General features: G+C 49.4%; 1 protein-coding gene across 1 annotated transcript; it reads right to left on the bottom strand.

Annotated features, from left to right (window-relative positions):
- Positions 1-15,356: 15,356 nt before the first annotated feature.
- Positions 15,357-19,632, bottom strand: Vsig8 (V-set and immunoglobulin domain containing 8; the record flags this gene model as incomplete). Its single annotated transcript, XM_021735992.3, has 6 exons — positions 15,357-16,068; positions 16,934-17,129; positions 17,555-17,674; positions 18,422-18,643; positions 18,767-18,968; positions 19,408-19,632. Coding segments are annotated over 6 exons (1,239 nt in total), but the record flags the coding sequence as incomplete, so codon positions are not given.
- Between the last annotated feature and the right edge of the window lie 709 nt (positions 19,633-20,341).

Below are 20,341 nucleotides of genomic sequence, written 5' to 3'. Positions count from 1 at the left end.
TCCAGTACCCTCCAAAAATAAAATAATGAAATATAAAAAAAAAAGAAAAGTTTAAACAGAAATCTGTAGAACAGGAAAGGCATCCGTCTGTCCATTCAGTAAGCATTGGCTTACTAGGTAAGCCACCTGCTAATTATCAGCATCAACAGAGTTTCAGAGATGACTAAATAGTAGCATCACTGTCCCTGTCCTCAAAGGGCTCACAGTCACATCAACAAATGATGCCAATGAGCAATCAGCCCCCAGCAGGAGCTCGAAGGCATATACTGTCCTGGGAGACCTCTGCCCCTGGGAGGGCCAGCTGGGTCCCCAGGGAAAATGGTGAAAGGGCAGAAGCTTTGGATTAGGAACAAAACTTTCATTGACAGAAATTGAAAACGTAGGTGTGGCCTGGTAGTCTCTTGGGGCAGGTCTTACCAGAGCAGCAGGGATTTCTTTTTTTTTTTTTTTTTTTTTTTTTAACACATAAAATTTAATGATGACAGTAGTTTCTGGAAATATTACAATTGTGATTATATTTTTTTATTGGTTGTTCACAACATTACAAAGCTCTTGACATATCATATTTCATACATTAGATTGAAGTGGGTTATGAACTACCAATTTTACCCCAAATGCAGATTGCAGAATCACGTCGGTTATACATCCACAGTTTTACATAATGCCCAATTAGTAATTGTTGTATTCTGCTACCTTTCCTATCCCGTACTATCCCCCCTCCCCTCCCCTCCCTTCTTCTCTCTCTACCCCATCTACTGTAATTCATTACTCTCCTTGTTTATTTTCCCATTCCCCTCACAACCTCTTATATGTAATTTTGTATAGCAATGAGGGTCTCCCTTCATTTCCATGCAATTTCCCTTTTCTCTCCCTTTCCCTCCCATCTCATGACTCTGTTAAATGTTAGTCTTTTCTTTCTGCTCTTCCTCCTTGCTCTGTTCATAGTTGCTCTCATTATATCAAAGAAGACATTTGGTATTTGTTTTTTAGGGATTGACTAGCTTCACTAAGCATAATCTGCTCTAGTGCCATCCATTTCCAGCAGGGATTTCTTTAATCAGAGGTTGTCTTCAGCATCCCCGACACAAAGATGCGGTCTGCTCACAAGGGCTGGGGCTGGAGCCTGCTCCCAGGGTGAAGTCTGGCCTGCCTGCCTGCATGCATGCATGTTAGTGTGCTCAGTCCTGCCTGCCAGACCCTCCTGTTGGCCTTCAACCTGCACCCCCTGGCTGGGAAGGGTCCTCAGGAGTTTTCCAAGGTTGGGTAAGTCGCTGAAACTCTGCCTAGATGGACAGAAAATGAGGAGGTCTGAGCTCCACCTGCTGCTCCCCACCTGCCCACTAGTCAGTCCACTCACCAGGTGCCCACCTTTGGTCAGCTTCACTGCAGGAGCTCAGAGCTCCAGGGTTCTCACCATGGTTCTCCTGACCAGGTCCAAGAACCATCACCCCCCCACACAGTCCTTCCAGCCACAATCCCTGGTAGTCTGGCCTTCTTCCTTCCTTGCTCAGAAATACCATGGGATTCCCTTGCCCCTTGTCAGTAACAATAACCCTACAGCCTAACCTTTCCAAAAATTCCTAACAATCCCTAAACATACGCAGAGCCTTGATTTCTGCCAGCCCTGAACACCCATGTGCAGCACGTCTCTGAATGAGAACATGAGAGATGCAGATGGTGGAAGGACTGACCACAGGTCTGGCCACTCCAGGAAAAAGGATAAGAAAGGCAGGGGAGGACTGAGGCCCTCAGCTCACCTGCTGGCCTGAAGCTTGGACAGTCAGGAGATGATGGAACTATCCATTACTCGCTTGAGAGGGAATTCAAAACTGAAGGGCAAAATTAGCAGCCAGAGCCTCGGCCAATCCAGACAACAGCTAATGCAGAGCCTCTTCTCAGGGAGGCTGTGCCCCAAGGGACAAGCACCACAGAATGCCTGTCAGTCCTCGCCCTGTGCAGCTGTCTCTGAAGCCATAAGCACAGAGAGCATCGACCTCACACCAAAGCAAGAAGGCGGCTGCTCTGGCTGGGGCTACAGAGGCCTGCTCTGGCTTTGCTCCACCGGCGGCACACCAAGGGGACACCAAGGGGACACCCACCTGGTGCTCCCTCCCGACCTGATCACACTCCAGGAATCCAGGATCCTAGGATTTTCTCTCCAAATGGTAATTTGGGGACTCCTTGCCTGGATTCATCCTCCAATGACGGGCCAAACCACCTCTTACCCTGAGGTCTGAGGATAGCTTTGAAGAGGGACCTGGATGAAGTCCAGAGTAGCCACATGAGTGGGCCCAAGGCCCTTCATGGTACGGGATGGAGATGTGGCTGGAAAGAGAAGAGGTCTCTCCTAGGGCCTGAAGCAAGGGACTTGTTTTTCCTCCACCATCAAGTTTTGGTATGAAACCCCAAAGAGTCCGAGATTTCTGAATCTAAACTTGACCTTGCCGTTTATTTTTAAAAAAATAATAATTTTAGGTAACAATTTGTTAGCTTGATTTGTAATTATAAATGTCAAGGGCAGGCCTCAATATAAGGACTCATCCCCTGACTTTTTCTTTTTAATACTGAGGATTGAACCCAGGGACACTCTACCACCAAGCTACACTCCCTTTTTATTGTTTGTTTGTTTGTTTTGGATGCCAGGGATTGAATCCAGGAGTGCTTCACCACTGAGACGAGTCCCCAGCCCTTTTTATCTTTTATTTAGAGACAGGGTCTTGTAAGATCGGGCAAGGCAAGCTGTGACCAAAGGAGGCAGATTTAAAAAGGCCTCTGAACGAGGCTTTATTGAGATATCACTCCCGGGCGGAACTCCATCAGACCCACAGAGTGGACCGGGGAAGGGTCTGAGGAGAAACCGCGTGGAAGCTCGACCAGACTGGACTTTTATGGGGCTTACAGCAGGAAGGGAAGGGCTTGGGACAGGAAAAGGTGTTTTTAGGGTCCCTTGTCCCACTGGAGTTGGTTGGGGTAACTGGCTAAGATCCAGGATTGGTTGGGAGACCCTGCTGATTGACAGGCATTATCCAGGAGATCCTGCTGATTGATAGGCGTTTCTGTCCATACCTGATTGAAGTTTCTTTCCCACGAGGGCTGCTTTGTCCTAAGTCACTGCCACCGACCTGACAGGTCTCACTAAGTTCCCCAGACTGGCCTTGAACTATCCCTCCTGCCCCAGCCCTCAGAGTAGCTGGGATTACAGGTGTGCATCACCATGTGCAGCTTAATCATGAACTTTATTCTATCATAATTCCCATCTATCTCCTAAATCTGAGAACCCTCCAACCCCACCGATGACTAACAGCAACCCCCCAGTTCTCACTGCAGCTCAGGAGTAGCACAGCACAAGAGGGCTGAAGTCAAACTTGGGACAGTAGAGCCTGATTTCCCGAAAGACTGAGCTGTCTGTCCCTCAGGGTTCATTCTCTCAGGCCACCTTTAATGAGCACCTACTAGGTGCCAGAGACATTGGGAATGCATCTGTCCATTAGACAAACACCTCTGCACGCAGGAAGCTTGCAATCAAGTAGGGAGAGACAGACACTGAGTGAATAAGCACAAATGTCTGATTTAAATTGTGCTAAGCTCTGTAGAAGAAAATAACTGAAATCCTTGAGCAAGAATAGCAAGGAGCGCTGCAGGTGGTGATGCACACCTGTCCTCCCAGCTGCTCGGGAGGCTGAGGCAAGAGGATTGCAAGTTCAAGGCCAAGCTGGGCAACTTAGCAAGGTCTTGTCACAAGATAAAAAATCGAAAGGGCCGAGGCTATCGCTCAGTGTAGAAAAGGACATTCAAGCTGCATCCAGCAGGGAGAGTAAGAATTAATAAAACAAAGAGTCTGAAGTGCCTGCACTCTGAGGAGCCAGCGGCGTGGAGCCCTTCTGGAAAGACCTTGGCATCTGTGAATGCACGAGGCAAGTCCCCATGGCCAGAGGGTAATAAGCAGGAGGGACCCTGGGAGGAGACAACAGCAGAGGTCAAGGAGGGCCTCGTTGGACATGGTTCAGATTTAAATTTTAATTATAAATGTAAAAGGAGGCCACAGAAGAGCTTTAAGAAGGGAAAAGACGTGATCAGACTTCTGAAAAAAAAAAATCACCCTGGTGCTGTGTGGAGAATAGATTAAAGTGGGGAGACGGGAAGCAGGAAGAGGAAGTAATTGCAGCCAACCTAGCAGAAAATGACAGTAGCTTGAAATCAAGATGGACACAGGGAGAAGAAAGTGGATGGGTGCAGGAAAAAAATATATGGGAGCTAGAACAGGCAGGGCTCGGTAGCCTCTGTTCAAGGAGGGTCAAGAGTGTCACTGGGTGTCTGACCTGAGCAACCAGGCAGATGGTGGTGCCATGCACGTAAACCGGATGTACCCACAGAAGAGTGCATCGTAGGGTGAAGTGGAGAGCTCATTCATTGCTTTATTTATATTTATATTATTTATGTATTTGTTTTTATGGTCCCGGGAATAGAACTCAGGGGTGCTCTACCACTGAGCCACATCCCCAGCTCTTTTTAAATTTTAGGTTGAAACAGGGTCTCACCAAGTTGTCAAGGCTCCTACTGCCTCTGGCTCCCAGGTTGCCGGAATTACAGACGTGCACCACCAAGCCCAGCTCATTCATCCCTAATTATCATGGAACAGGGGCTTGAAAAAGAGCAGACATTTGGAGGCTTCACCATACGTTGGGATGAATTGTGAAAATTGTCATTCTTGCAAGTTTAAAAATGAGTCACATATAGGTGATTTTATATGCGTCAACCTAATCATTTCAATGGACGTTTACTTGTGGGGGGAAAAAAAAAATCCTGTGCCCTGACTCCACTCCCAGCTAGGACAATGAATGGGGACGTGCTTATAATCAGGCAGGTTTTCACACTGCAGATCTGCCAGGTTCCTTCAACATGAACCTGAGGACAGAGGGCCTGCAAGATATCTTTGGGTGGACAGAACCTCCCACAGCACCTTCAACCCCAACTGGTCCAGGGTCACGGTGTCCTGGTCAACTCCTTTGTCATCTGGCCAGAATTCTGCACACCAATTTTTAGAAAGTTCTGGAACATTCAGAACCCAAGATTCATAATGGTGGGGAGTGCTCGAGCTGCCTCAGTAGCCACGTGGAACTGTCCCTGATCCCAACCCTCCCCCGGGACCCATTCCACCTCTAGCCTACCCCGACAGCATTCAGGGTCCCACATGGAGTGTCCAAGTGGAGCCCCTGATGCTATTTAAGGGGGGTTTTCCCAAGCAATGACAGTGACTTGGACAGGTGGGTACGGTCCGACACAGAAGCCACAGTGTATTACTCATTGCAAAAGGAGCTGGTTTTCTAGATGCCATGACTGTTCCTCAGGGGTAAGTGGAGAGGAGCTGCCCCAGAGTTAGGAGGCTGGAGAGAGTCACCGTTGCTGGACAGTGAGGAGGGTGCTTCTTATTATAGACCAGTACCTGCTAGCAAGGGGCTACCAAGCACAGGGCTGGAGCAGGGCTGAAACAGGCCATGTTTCTGGCTATCCAGCCACTCTGGGCTGCAGATATCCTGTCTCCTTCCCAGGGTGAATGGGTTCCCTGCAGGAGGAGAAAGCAGAGAGTCTGGGCCATGGGGCAGGACTGTTCCTAGGACTGCAGAGAAGAAGTCTATGATCTCTCATGTCTATTCCTAGAAGCTGTGTCCATCTGGCCATCATTGTCCCCAGTGATTGTACTCCCCCCTCACTGCCCAGCCCCCTAGGAGATTGTCCGACCATCAGTTTGAGGGATGCACAAACATCCATCACTACCACTTCTCTTGGCCTCTGGGGCCAGCACACCCTCAGTGCTCCCATCAGAGTGGCCTCATTCCTGCAGGGCTAAATCGACCACGCTCTGTACACAGAAGAGCAGTTCTGTTGCACTGTCTGCTTTGGGGAATCCTGGGGAAGATGGAGAGAAAGCTAGAGTGTTGGAGGGATGCGGCTTCAGTGGGCAGTGAGCAGCAGAAGTAAGGCCCTTTGGTCAGGGGCCAGATGGCCTGCTGGGAGCATATTGGTGGGCAGGCACACCTGACTCCTCTCCTCACTCCAGCCCTAGCTCTCAGGGGCCTTAAGATGGAGGTGACAGCTATCCGCAGTGCCCACTCACTCTCTGCATTCCAGACTGGGCTCCTGTCTGTCCCCTGAACGTGACTTCTTACTCATGCACTTTATCTCTTTATCCAGGATCTTCTCCCTAACTCCCAGCCCTGGCAAGTACTCACTGATCTCTCTTGCTTTCTAAGCAAATGATTACAGGCCCAACCCCAGGCACTCCTACTGGCAGAAGCGTTCCCCCCCGAATGATCTCATAGCATGGACACTTTCCAGGGAGCTGAGTCAACAATTGTATTTTTAAATTTCTCCAAATGCATTTAAAGATATCTCTTGGGAGACTGGTTGCTTCTGGAAGGATCAGGTTTAATACCCGAGTCCTACTACTCACATGTGTAAAAAATACATCACCAAAACATACTTCTAACCAAGTGAATGCAGAGGGTGAGGAACGTGCAGGTGGACAATACATGGCTACCGTTCAGACGTCCCTCCAATGAGGAAGCTAGGAATCTCAGGTTAGGCAATTCCTTTCCAGGCAGGATAAACAAAAGGCTGGACTTCGACAACCCTCTGAACATCTTAGGAAATTCTCACCATCCATGAAGAGATTGGGCTGCTTCTCACTAATGTCTTACCTTCTCAGGGGCCATGACCTAGGGATTAACTCCTGCTGCAGGTGGTCCAACTCCCCCATCCCTTTTCTTTCTTTAACACAATATTTATTCTCCTTGGGAGGCTGAGGCAGAGGATCACAAGTTCAAGCCCAGCCTCGGAAACTTAGTGAGACCCTGTCTCAAATTTTTTTTAAAAAAGAGCTGGGGTTATAACTCCTGGGTTCAATCCCCAGTACCGCAGGAGAGGAAGGGAATTAAAAAATATATATATTTATTGAGTGCCTCCTACATGCCTGGCATTTTTTAGGAGCTTAAATACAATAGAGAATAAAACAGACCAAGATTCTTGCCTTGTGCTACCTCCTTGTAGAACCGGTAGGAGAGGGGAAGAAGGGATGAGTCCATTAGCAAAGATCACAACAAATGAATTGTAGACCATGTTAGAAGGGAATGAGTGCTGCAAATTAAAGAAAAAAGTGGGGCCTAAGGGCAGTGGGTCTCCTTGTACCATTATTTAAGGTCAACTTAAATAAGGTGGCTGTAATAGGCCTCACTGAGAGGAAGAGAGGCAAGCCAAGATTTGAAGAACCGAAGATTTAGTCACTGGGGAGTCTGGACTAGAGCCATTCTGGGCAAAGAGGACAGCCAAGGCAAAGGCCCTAAGGTGCTGGAGAAACGATCCAGTAGCTGGAGTGGAGAAAACTAGAGAGAGACAACTGGTAAATCAGGTCAGAGAGGTGACAGAGAAGGCCTGGGGAGCAGTGTAAGTTACTTGACATTGAGAAGTCATTTTTGAGGCTTGAGCAGAAAAAAAAAAAAAATGATTTAACTATCACCCTGGCTTCTCTTTTGAGAATAAACCGCAGGCAGAAAGGAAGCATAGAGACCAGCCTGGACGTCCTTGCTGTAACCCACCCAAGAGATGAGGGGCGACTGGGAGCCCCAAGGTAAGGGGAGAGAAGGTTGGATTCTGGCCCTGCTCTGAAGGCTGAGTCAGTAAGGCCTCCTGGCTGGTTGCATGTGGTCGGAGGAGGTAAAGGACAGAGGCACCATGAACTGAGAGCGGGGAGACAGCGGAATAATTTACGGTTGATCCAAGGTAGTTTTGGGGACGTGTTAAATTTCAGCTGTCTGTTACATATGTAAGCAGAGCTGGTCAATTTCCTATAATCCCAGTGACTTGGGAGGCTGAGACAAGAGGATCCCAAATTTGAAGTCACCATAGGCAATTTAGTAAGACCACTGTCTTTAAAATAAAATAAAAAAAGCTGGGGATGTAACTCAAAAGATAGAGTACCAGGCTGGGGTTGTAGCTCAGCAGTAGAGCACTGGCCTAGCACGTGAGAAGCCCTGGGTTCAATCCTCAGCACCACATAAAAATAAAATAAAGACATTGTGTGTATCTACAACTAAATATATATATATATTTTTTTTTTAAAAAAAGATAGAGTATCACTGTGTTCCATCCTTTGGACCAATCAATCAATATATATCCAAGCAGACAAGCATGAAATGTAAGAGAGAGCCCTGGCTTGGGTGCCTAAATATGGGTGATATCGGCACATAGATTTTAGGTGGCAAAGTAGGAAGATGGGGCAGCTGGGTGGGATATGACTCCTAGCCCCTCACTGTCTCAGGCTGAGTGCTCCATTCCTGGAAAGGCCCATGTTTACCGAGAGGAAGGAATCAGATTTCTCCCCAGGAACAATGTTAGAATAGCAGGTGAGGCTCCTGACCAAGGATCTGTTGCTCAATTTTTTTAATAGCACTGATCAGAACATGGCATCTCTTCAGGTTCTTAACAAACCATTAGTGAGAAACCTGTATTCTGTACAGGAAAGAGCTTTGACAGAGTCGACTAGTCAGAGGCACAGGGACACCATGACCCGCCCGTCGACATGGCAGCTTGCCCTCACCTGAAGAGCCGGAGCACCAGGGACTGATTCACAGACCTGCCTGGCTCGGACTGTCCACTGTCCTAGAAAGCAAGCTGCACACCCACCTTTGAGATGAGTCTGGGCTGGGCATGGTGGTGCACCCCTATAACCCCAGTCACTCTGGAGGCTGAGACAGGAGGATTGCAAGGCCAAGCCTGAACCATTTAGACCGTGTCTCAAAATAAAAAATAAGAAGTTCTGGGGATGTAGCTCTGTGGCAAAGTGCCTCTGGATTCAACCCTCAGTACAAAAAAAAAAAAAAAAAAGAGAGAGAGAGAGAGAGAAAGATTTAGGAGGATGTTTGGCTCGTTCCACACCATCTACCTGAAGTCATCACAAGCAGTGATAAAATAAAATATTTTATATATATATATTTATTTAATTTTTATTTTTTTTTATTCACCCCACAATGAAATAAGAGGCTCTAGTATATACTCTATCCATCACTCCAAATTTTTCTCTACCAATTCAAACCGGTGTTGGTGTTTCAGCACTGGGGATTGAACATAGGGACACTCTGTACTGAACTGAATCCCCAGTATCTGCGTAGCTGGTATCACAGGTGTGCACCACCACACCCCACTCAAAGAGAAATTCTGAGCTCAAAAGGGAGTCGATGTTCAGAATGGAAGAGACAGGGCGCTCCTCTCAGGGGAAGTCCAGACTGAGGGAGATGAGGATGGACATAGATAATAAAGGACACACCCTTTCCCTTGTCTGGAAGCAGGGAGAGACTGAGATAATGGGACTGGGCAAGGCCAAGCCGGCTTCCTGTGGAGGCGGGCCAGGAAAGAGGAGGAGAAGGGAGCTAGGGAAGCTCTCCGTGCAAGGAAAATGGACTTGATCCAGGAGCTGAGGCAAGGTGAGGGCCCAGGCTAGAGCAGGTACTGGGAGCCCAAATCCCAGCCTTTGGAGATAAAGGGCCAAAATGCTGCAAGCAGACAGGCAGAAGACGGGCACAGGACAGGGGATGACAGGAGGAAAGTCCCCAGATAGGGTGTAGGTCTGCAGAGGGCTGGAGGAACCCATTTTCAATGCCGAGTTGATTCCCATGAAATTAAAAAAAAGCTCTGTGCACCCCGTGGGAAGGTCTCTCCTCAGCTCTGGGAAAGTTGTGTGGATGTTACCAGAGTCCTAGACCAGAGGCCTGATTCTGGGGTCCAACAAATCAGGTTCAGCCACTTGTCCCCGCCTCCAAAAACAAAACCAAACAGAGAAAACGTAATGACGAAGAGCAGGAAGGATTTTTAATCAGTGTATTATGCTGGGAAGGAAAGTGGACCCACATCCTCAGCCCTGTCTTCGAGGGTCTGACAGTGAGTTTGAGGTTCTATAGAAAGGGGTATGAGGGTAAGGGTTGGGGGTTTGTCTAGCTGGAGGATTCGCACGTCTGCCAAAGCAGCTGATCTTGATCAGGTAAGGTCTGGTCCGTCATTATTTTAGGGTTGACCAGGTGGGCCCTTATCAGAATAACAAAGTTGCTATTACCTAGAGGTATGGCTTGTCACAGGGTGTTTGTCAATGAGACTTATTGTCCCTGGAATCCAAAGTGACTCAGAGCAAAGGAGACAGATGCAAATAGAGGCAGAGACACCAAATCTTTTAATCCTGCTGTTAGCTACCCATTGAACATTCCTGAACAAAGCAAAGACACTAAGACTTTAGGAATGACCCACCAGGCCTCCCTGGTGTCACAACCAATGCTCCAGGTGGATTCTAGGCCCAGAGGGCAGCAGGTATCTCCTGAGTTCCAGGAACTAAGAGTAGGTCGAAGGGGAATGGCACAGGAGGACACACCCTAGTCCAGGGAGGTGGCCCCAAGGACTCTGGAAGCTCATCCAGGACCCTGCCAAGCTTGTGTTTCAGGCACTCCCTGTTATTATTAGTATCACTATTACTAATGAGAATTCTTGTCAATATAAATACCTGCATGTGACTCCAGGCTTCCTCAGAAGTGTCTCCAGGAGCCAGAAGGGCGACCTACTAGTTCTCCCACTTCAACACCTGCTGTTTCCTATATCCCATGCTCCTTCATCCACACGACGCAGTCTCCATGCTCAATCCCAAGGCTTCATTCTTCTTGCTCCATCCCCCTCCCTGTGGACCTCCCACTGCCTCCAACTCCCACCTCTGTGGCTAGCTCTGTGCCTCCAGGCCTGTCCTCTTATGGGAGATGAAATTATAGATTAGGGATGTGGATCAACCATTTGCTGGGCACCCACTATGCACCAGGCTGTGTGATATGCACATCACACACTAATCCCATCGACTTCCATTTCACAGATGAAGACATGGAGATTCTGGGAGTTAAGTAATTATGAACTCAGGTCTGTCTGACTCCAAAATTGAGGCTCCTCTGCACATTGGGGAGGGGAACATGGCTCACTCACAAATTTTTCTTACAGTTTTCCTTTCTTCTTCCTTCTTTTCTATCCCCCATTCAGAACCCACCATCATCTATCTCACTTAGGGGTTCTGCCCCATCCTCCTCGGCCTAATTTCTGGCCTTTGTCAAGGGCTCCAGTCTCCTTCCTACTGCACGATGTCCCATGCCATTTGTCTTTTCCAGAGCATCCATATGGCTACCAAGGACCATGGTCACAGAGGGGTGGCCAATGGCCATCTTGTTCACTCTCCTGCAATAGGCACAGTGGCCACACCTAAGCTCCTCAAGATTTCCCAAAGCAGCCTCTCCTTCCCACCACCCCCCTTCCGTTCAGCATACCCTTCCTGGCCCAAGCAGCAGCAAGGGAATGCAATCAGGTTTGTTTCCACGCTCCAGGAATAAATGAAATGATTATTCCAGATGGGCTGGAGAGATGAAGAACGTGAACTCCAGAGCAGGGTTTCCCAGGCTCTCACCAAATCAGGGTGACAATCCAGGAGAAGGCTCCCGAGGAAGCTTGGAACCAGGGTTAAAGTTTTTGTCCAGTCCCCTGCCTACTGCAGCCCATAGCCTGTGCACATCGACATTAGTAGTTTTCTAACTCTGGAAGGATAATAGGTAATTACCCCAATTCTCTTGTTCCAGTGAGTCTGAAGATAAAATTAAGTTCCCTCCCCTAGTCACCCCAGTTTGGGGCTGTGGAATAACTGGAATGAAATGGACATCATTACATTTATTGTCTCTATGTAGCTATGTCTAGGTAAGCACTATTCGAAAAGGACTGCCCTGATAACTCATTGGAATTCCAACGGATTTAAGAATTTGGAGATTAAGAAAAGATGGCTAGAAGATGACTTCCTAAATCTGGAGTGGAGAATCGGAGAATGAACCGAGGCAGCAAGGACTCAGAAGTGTCTCCAGGAGCCAGAGTGGTGGCTCTCACTTGTAATCCCAGGGACTTGGCAGGCTGAGGCAAGAGGATCTCAAGTTCAAAGCAAGCCTGGGCAACTTAGCAAGACCCTGTCAAAATAAAAACTCAAAAGGGCTGTGGATGTAGTTCAATGGTGGAACACCCCTGGGTTCAATTCCCAGTATGGGGGAAAAAAAAATAGAGTCTCTAGAATGAAATTCCCAAGGATGGATACCCTGGGAGGCAAATTCATAGAAATTCTACGGATGATAAATTAGGTTTCTGATGACTATCCAAGAGTGGCCTTGGTTCCCAAGGAGATGTAAATTACCTCCCTAATTTGTCAGTGGCCAAAGGAATTATAATTAGCCCTGGCAATTCTGAGGAGAGATGCAAAAGGCAGAACTCGGAAGAGGAATGGAGACGAGACACTTCAGGCTGTTTGTGTCTCTCCGGAAATACAGACAAAAATCAGAACTATCTTGAGATCCCCACACTTGAGGCAGCACTTGTATACCCAGTCTTCCACTTGACTGTTGCTAGGTCCTGGATAAGTGTCTCTCAAAGGCTAAGTGGTGAATAGCCTACGGTGCTATTGGGAGAGGGTGAAAACTTTCCCTCTTTCCTTCCTTTCTTCCTTCTTTCTTTCCCCTCCCCCACCCACCCTTTCTTTTCCTTTCCTTTTTGTGGTACTAGGAATTGAACCCAAGGGTGCTCTACCACAGAGCTACATTCCACATATTTTTTTTTAAATTTTGAGACAAGTTTTCACTAAAGTTGCTGAGGATGGTTTCAAACTTGGGGTCCTCCTGCCTCGGATTGCAAAGGCCCTGGGATTATAAGTGGGTGCCACTGTACTCTGCAGGTGAAAACTTTAGTAAGTAGGGCTACAGGGAGGAAGTTAGATCACGAGAGGTGCCCTAGAAGGGGACATTGGGACCTTGGCTCCATCTCTTCCTTTTTTCCTCTCTGCTTCCTACCTGCCATGAGGTGAGCATCTTCACAGCCATGATGTGCTGCTCTGCCACAGGCCCAAAGGCAACTGGACCAGGCAACCATGGACCGAAACCTCTGAAACCATGAGCCAACAAAACTCTTCCCTCTTCTGAAGTTAATTATCTCAGGGATTTTGTTGCAGTGACACAAAGCTGACTAACACCTGGTGACGTGGTCCTAAATTTTGCAAGTCAATTGTTAAGTGCAGTCGCTGATTAAAAGTAAAGTATTTAAGCTTACAATTAAATAAGTTATATTAAAACAAAGGTGGTAAGTACTGAAAACTCATCCTGATTTGATTATCTTACTACAGTTCTCTATTCTTTAAGCTCTTGAGGCTATTCACTTTTATTCTATCTGAATTGTGGAAATACTACAACGGTCTGCTACTGAATCTTTCTCCTACTTCCATGCCACTAATATCAGGTTAACAGTTGAAAAGAGCCACAGTAGGAATAATTTACATCATAGAGCTTCAGCGATTCTACCAACCACAGCATCCCTGCTCACCTCCCCACCCGAAGCCAAAGCCACTGGTGAATATTTATCACAAGTGCCCTACTCCAGCATTAAACAAGGTTTCAGACAAGAGACATGAACAAAAAAGAACAAAGTGTCCCTGCAGCAAAATCCTTGGAACAGAAAGCTCCCTTCCTCTCGCCCTGGGACTTTGAGCAGGGTACCGGCTACAATTTTGGCTTTGGATTTAAGTACTCCCCTGGCTTCCTGCCTGAGCCACCCTAATCAGAAGTTGTTTCCAAATTCTCTCTGAAATCTCAGCTGCTTTTGAATGGGCTGAGCCATTGCCAGAGCCTCACTGTTTCCACCTCTCTGGTGAAGGCTAAGTCTAAGCATGGCTTCCTGGCTCCCAGAATAGGGCAGATAATATCACTCAACACAGTCCATACAGCCAACTGGTTGCCTCTGTCCCTCTGCATCTTGCAAGAAGCTGAGCTAAAGGAGCCCCAGGCTGGGAGTACCATTTCCGGGTCAACCTCATCAGCCCCCTGCCTTAGGGCAAAAGTGTGCCAGGCTCAGTGCCCTGCTGAAGATCTAAATCTATCTGTAAACAGGACATCTAAGACATGCTCAGAAGTATGACCAAGAATGTGAAAGGATAAAGGGTTCCCGAATTTTTCTGCTCCCTATCTGTGCAGTTCCCCTTCCTGTAAACCCCTGCCCATTCCCCAATCACCCCATCTCCAAGCTGCCAGGCCAGTTGTCTCTGGTTCTCTCTGTCTCCCCACTGTCTCATCTCTCCTCCCAAGTTCTGTCAAGGCAGATCCAGCGATGCATTGCCCCTTTGCAAATACTCAAGCCATCTCCAGCAATTCCTGCTTATGTATTACCAGGCAGGGTTTAGGGATCCCTAAACCCGATACTCTAGAACCCACACATACCCCATTTCAAGTTGCCCTAGGGTAGAATCAGAAAGAATTTGGAAGACTGCCTTCTTTTCAAAAGAAGAGAGACAGAAAAGTATCAAGGCTCTCAGCAAGCAGGTGGCTGGGGAAGACTAAATGACCCTGAAGTACTATTCACTTCTGAAAATCCCCTACCTCTAGACCAGACAGGTGTCCAGTTCTATGTCTCTTGAACTTGGCTGTATGGAGGACAACCGCTTGGTTCACAAGAGGCAGCTGAATCGGAAATATGATGCTCTGGACTCCCTGAGAGTAGAACTTGGACCAAGAGATAAAGGCTATATGGTTCAATAGAAGAAATGTTCTATTAAATATTGGCAATCAGAGGCTGAATGGCCTGCTGTGGGAGATAGTAAGCTGCCACTGGAGGGACATAAGAAGTTGGAATATCCTTTGTCAGGGATGCCACTGAAGGAATTCAGATTCAGAGGAACAGCCTGATGTTCTGGGGTTAAATATTTCTAGACCAAATTCTGAATTACTACATTTATTGCCTTGGTTGAGATAGCTAATACTCCTGAGCTTCAGTTTCTTCAAAGTAAAAGGTGAATAAAGATAAAATATTTAAAAGCACCTGGCACTTAGTGGGTGCTCAATAAATCTAATTTCCTTCCTATAAATGGAAGTTTGGGTTAGGCGGCCTTGAGGTCTTCCTACCTTCACAGACTCTGAACCTGTTCCTGGCTGCTGAGAAGGAAAGCGTACCTCTGGGAGAGAAAGAAGTCAGGGTTAGGTCAATGAGGGGAGAAGACAGGAGGATGCTGAGAATGAGGGGGGGGGGTGGGAATCTGGAGGTCACCTCTGACAGTCCTGTCTCCTGACTTCTGACCTAGTTTTAAAGTCCACCCCTCACTTCCCCCACAGTATTGTGAAGGCGTAGGTTTAGATGACCCCTTCCAGAAATGACTCCCCCTCTAAGAAGGGGAAGAGAGGACGGTATGGTACAGGTATGGGGCAGGGCAGCAGAGCACATCCCCCTGTCCCTCCACCCCATGCCCGCCCCTCCGTGTGACACGACAGCCACCGCAGTCTTAAAGCTTCTTTATTGTGCTAACACTGTTGCCTCAGAGCTAGGATTTCACATAAAAACAATTCAGTCCAGACTCCCACCCACCCGGGCCCGGGGCCCTCTGCTTTGGCTGGGGACACCCGACCTGCGCCTCTTCGGCTCTCGGATACTGACTCCGCCAGCTCGTTCACCCCTCAGCCCACGAACCCCGGCTTTGGAGCCTCGGGATGCAGGAGGGCTCCGGACTGCGTTCCTCTGACCTTCCCGCCCCCTCCCACTTTGGGGGAGGAGGCTCTGTCGATCTACTCTGTTCCGGAGGGAAATTCCTCAGCACCCCAGCGCCCGGCGGTCTGGGAGGAGCGAGGTCGGCGCCGGCCCGAACGTGTCCCCAGCAGCAGGCGGAGAGCCCCACCCCCGCCTCCCGGCCGGGGAGCCACCCGGCGCGGGGCGCGCGCTCACACTAAAAGTCCGTCCTTGCCCAGCTGCGGCCCCTCGGAGCACTCGGCCTGCTCGGCGCTCTTGACCTTGACGTAGACCGGGGAAGGGCCTGCTTCGCAGGCGGCTGCGACGGTGCGGGGGGCTAGGGCCACGTCCTCGGGGCCGCCGCTGGGTGGAGGCGCGTACTTGCGGCGCAGGGAGCGGCTGACGTTCTGCGTCGGGTACCCCAGGAGGTGGGTGACGCGGTTGCCGCGCCCGCTGGCCTTGCACCCTGGCGCTACGGCGTCCTCTCTGTGGAAAACAACAGGCGGGCGGGTGAGCAGGCTCCTCCGCGGCACGGCGTGGGCACGGCCTGGGCAGAGCTGGGGGCTCTTGGCAACCTCTCGTCTCCCGCACCTCCCTCCACCTGCCCCTCGCCTCTTTCCCTTGACCTCAACCTACTCTCCTTTCTGCACCTTCCTGGGCCGGCGACCCTGCAAGCGATCCCAGGTGCCACCGTCCCATCTTCCAGACAGGACTTGTCCACACGTGTTCCAACAACCCATCCAGGCGCCCTCCGTCTCTTTGTGAAGTTTCGCAGAACTATCACGTCTAATAGGGAGGGAGCCTTACAGTTCTGGGAGCTGCACTCCCCTAATCTTCTCAACTAACCCTGACCTTGCGCACTTTCTTCTCACCTCCTACCCATCAGTCTTCTCCATCTTTCCCTCTATCCCTAAGGCATTGCAATCATTAGCACTGCTAGTCTGGTTCTAGTTTTATTTCTAGTTTGCTTCTAATATAAGTTATTAGCACTATTCTTAACTCTTCTTCCATAAGCAGGTCAGAGTTCTCACCGGCGCCACACAAGGGAAACGGAAAAAACCGTAGGCCCTGCCCTCCAGGAGCTTACAGTCTAGACAAGACAGACAGAAGGGTGCATAGGCTGGAGAGAAATGGAGGGCGGGGGATCAGAGGTGGAGACTGGGAGGGGAAAGGGGGAAGACAGAAAGCCATGCGACGAGGTGCAGGTCGACATGCTGCAGTCCCAGCACTCCGTGGTGATGGCGGGCGGGTTGGGGTGGGGTTCCCAGCCGGCAGGTGGCAGGCAGGGGTGAAGAGGGCAGGGCGCCGGTCCCCTGCGGCACAGCAGCATGCAGCATGCATCAGGTTTTACCTGATCTCACTAGCCAAGTCGCCGCCGCAGGCCCCTCCGCCGACCCCGCCGCCGTAGCCGAAGGCACCCCGGGCGCCACCAGACCCGGAGCCTGCGCAGCAGCAGCAGATGAGCCCCCAGATGCCCAACGCCAGGCAGGCCAGCATGAGCAAAGTGCCCAGTATGGCCCCGATGATCATTCCCACGCGCCTCGAGTCTGTGGAGAGAAACGGAGGGGCGGGGCGGGGGGGATCAGGTTTCTGGCAGCCAGATGCCTAACTAACCAGGAGGTGCCAGGGCAGGGATCTGTGGGAAAGGCGACTGAAGCGCCTGGAATTTCCAGGCCCTGGGACACCCAGTGAGGAAGGTATGGGGAGATACAAGTTAACCCCTTCTGTCTGCATGTTTATCCCAGGGTTTCCAGTTACTCTAGCAGTAGAAAGACAGCTAAGACTCCAAAATAGAGCCAAGGGTCTGAGGATGTAGCTCAGTGGTAGAGTATTTGCCTAGCATGTGCCAGGCCCTGGGTTCCATCCCCTGTGCCTAGGGTGGTGGTGGGACACACACACAGAAAATAAAACCCAGTTCCCTCCCTCCAGTTCTACTCTCCCAGCCAAGGACCCTCAGACCTGATGCACCTACCTGAGACCTTCACCTCCACCACACAAACACTGTAGCCCACATGGTTGGCCACTGTGCACTGATACAGTCCATCATCCTCTTTGGAAACACTTTTCAACAGCAGCTCTCCATTGTTCAGGCCTGAATTGGAGGAGCATCAGAGGGGGATAGTAAGGCAGAGAACCTGGCATCTTACTGAAGTTCCCACAGCATCTTCAGCCCCTATGGGGTAGGGGATGAGATGCCTCTTTAAAAAAAAGGGAAGATGTATGTGCAGGTGTATCCACACACACAGGTCCACTCCACTCTCCAGGTGAGCCACCTTCCCCCTCCTGAGACAGAGGTAAGGAAGGACCACTCTCCCAGCAACACCATTAATTCACTCTGTGACATTGGGGGAAATCCCCTGCCTCTCCTCATTTGTACAGTGCAGATAGGATTAGGCCAGAGGAACACTAAGGTCCTTTCTAACTCTGTTATTCTTTAATCATTGATATTGTTCACCTTTTCTATATGCAGAAATTCTGTACACCTCATCCCCTTTAATCCTCATAGATCTCTGAAAGGTAGATATTACTATTCCCATGTGGCACAGAGAGGTTAAGCCATTTGTTTGAGACTACCAGCCAGTCAGTGTCCCAGCCAGGATTCAAGCCCAGCTCCTTCCACGGAAGCTCATGTTCCTTCCAAATTTTCTATACTGCTTTTGACTGACTCCTCCACTTTTGCCTTCTCTTTTTTCTTCAATAGCAGCTGATGAGACAGGCCTAGAGGAGCAGTCTCCCACATAATTCCAGGTTTGACTTGGTGCCAGTGAAAGCCCCAGCTGGTCCCAGCGTCCCTGATCATGCATGCATTCCCTCTCCACCCTCTCCAAGGCCCACTCACCTTGATTTATGGAGCTGTGGAATGACTCCTGATAGGACAGCTCAGAGTGGAAGCTGTGCTGGGAGTGGTAGGACCCAGCTCGGTAGGGGTGAGTGTGCCCGCTGATCTTGGCCCACCTGTAGGAAAGGGGCTGGGAGCCCCCGTTGGCAAAGCACTTCAGCACCACGTCATTGCCCTTTGACATGTGGCCTTCAGCCCAACACATGGGCACTGCAGGTCGAGCTGCAAGAAGGCAGGCAATTGTGAGCCAGGACCCAGGCTGGAGGCACAGCAGGCTCAGAATGGCCAAGCTGCCTTAGCTCTAAAGCCTGGGGAAGGGGACCCCCCATGGGAATCTGGCCATACCTTGGACAGTAACAATGACCTTCCGGGTGGCCATGGTGGTCTTCTTCACTCGGCACTCGTAAGTGGCTGTGTCGGATACTTGCAGGTTCATGAGGTTGATGGAGGCATCATACTGGCTGGGGTCTGAGGCTGCAAAGCGAACCCTCTGCTGCAGATGGGGGAGGTTGCCATGGTTGATCCTTTTATCCTGGTAACTAAGGAACTGGGAAGAAGAGAGGAAAATAAAGGTGGTGAGACAGGCAGAGCCACAGACGTGCCAACTGCTCTGGGCAATTGATTAAACTCTGAGACTCAGTTTTCCCAGCTGAAAATGGTAATGATGATGCCCGACCCACTGACCTCTTAACAGAATGGGTGAGATCCCTCAAAGAAGTATAAGGTCAGGCTGGGAATTTCTGGAGGACAGAGACCACACCTCATCTTCCCTTTGGAATAGGGTGGGAGGAGGGAGAAAGCCTGGCGAGCTTGATTCCCAGCTGCAGAGTTTTTATGAGCCATTTCCTGAGAAGCCTTGGGGTTCTTGGAGAAGTACAGGGTCTTGGTTTCTTAAATTATTCTCCTTCTCCCCTCAGGATATTGGCTGCCCGACAGGTAGACGTCACAAAACACCGAGTAAGAAGAGCCCTGCACCCGGCACTCACCACATTCTCCCTACGTGAGGGGTCTGAGTTGACTTGCATCCACTCAATGTCCAGCCCATTGGGACCATAGTCCTCTGGGTCCAGGATGTAGGGGCAGCCCAGCCTCACATTATCACCTTCCGCAAGGTACAGGACCTCCTGGCCATCCCCGTTGATCCGCACAGCAGACAGCAGTGCTAGGGTAAGGGCAGAGCAGACGGGTGAAGGAAAGCAGAGCCAGAGTTTGTGCAGTCAGCTTCAGCCTCTCCTTCCACCGTTTCCTGTCACCTGTCACCCAGGGCTCAGTGGGTCTTCGCTAGGGTAATCCTGCCCTAGTGAGAGTGTGTGTGTGTGTGTGTGTGTGTGTGTGTGTGTGTGTGTGTGTGCGCGCGCGCGCGCGCGCGCATGCACATGCACATGCGCATGCATATGAACTGGAATAGGCATATCTGTGCATACTTATGTGACTTGTTTATTTATGCAGCAGTGTCTATGGGTGCTTATTGGTCCATATATATGTATATTTTTTTCTATGATTGTGTAGGTTTGTATATGAATACTGTTTGTAAATGCATAGCTGTAATGTATGCTTGTGTGTATACATTATTGTGTGTATATGTATAAATATATATACATATGTATATTGTATATTGTATGTTTATGAGTATTTGTAGCTGCAAAGATATTCATGCACATTACCATGCAGGATATCCACTTATATATTTACATGATAGTGTGGATGTTCGTGTATGTGTGTATGTGTGTGTGTGTGTCTGTGTGTGTGTGTAGGCATGTGGAGCACCAAGAGCGGCTATTTGCTCCAATATAAGAATCTGACTCGTTCAAGGTCAAATGTGGTGGGTCAAACGAGGTGCTCCTGCTCAAAAGCACAAGGATGGACACAATGACTTCTGGGGTCCCTTTCTAGCCTGAGAAGCAGATTGAGTGTGTCTGT

Source organism: Ictidomys tridecemlineatus, chromosome 11, assembly GCF_052094955.1.
Source record: "Ictidomys tridecemlineatus isolate mIctTri1 chromosome 11, mIctTri1.hap1, whole genome shotgun sequence".
Taxonomy (NCBI): domain Eukaryota; kingdom Metazoa; phylum Chordata; class Mammalia; order Rodentia; family Sciuridae; genus Ictidomys; species Ictidomys tridecemlineatus.
The sequence above is the reverse complement of the archived record's forward strand: the minus strand, read 5'-3'. Positions and strand labels throughout refer to the sequence as shown.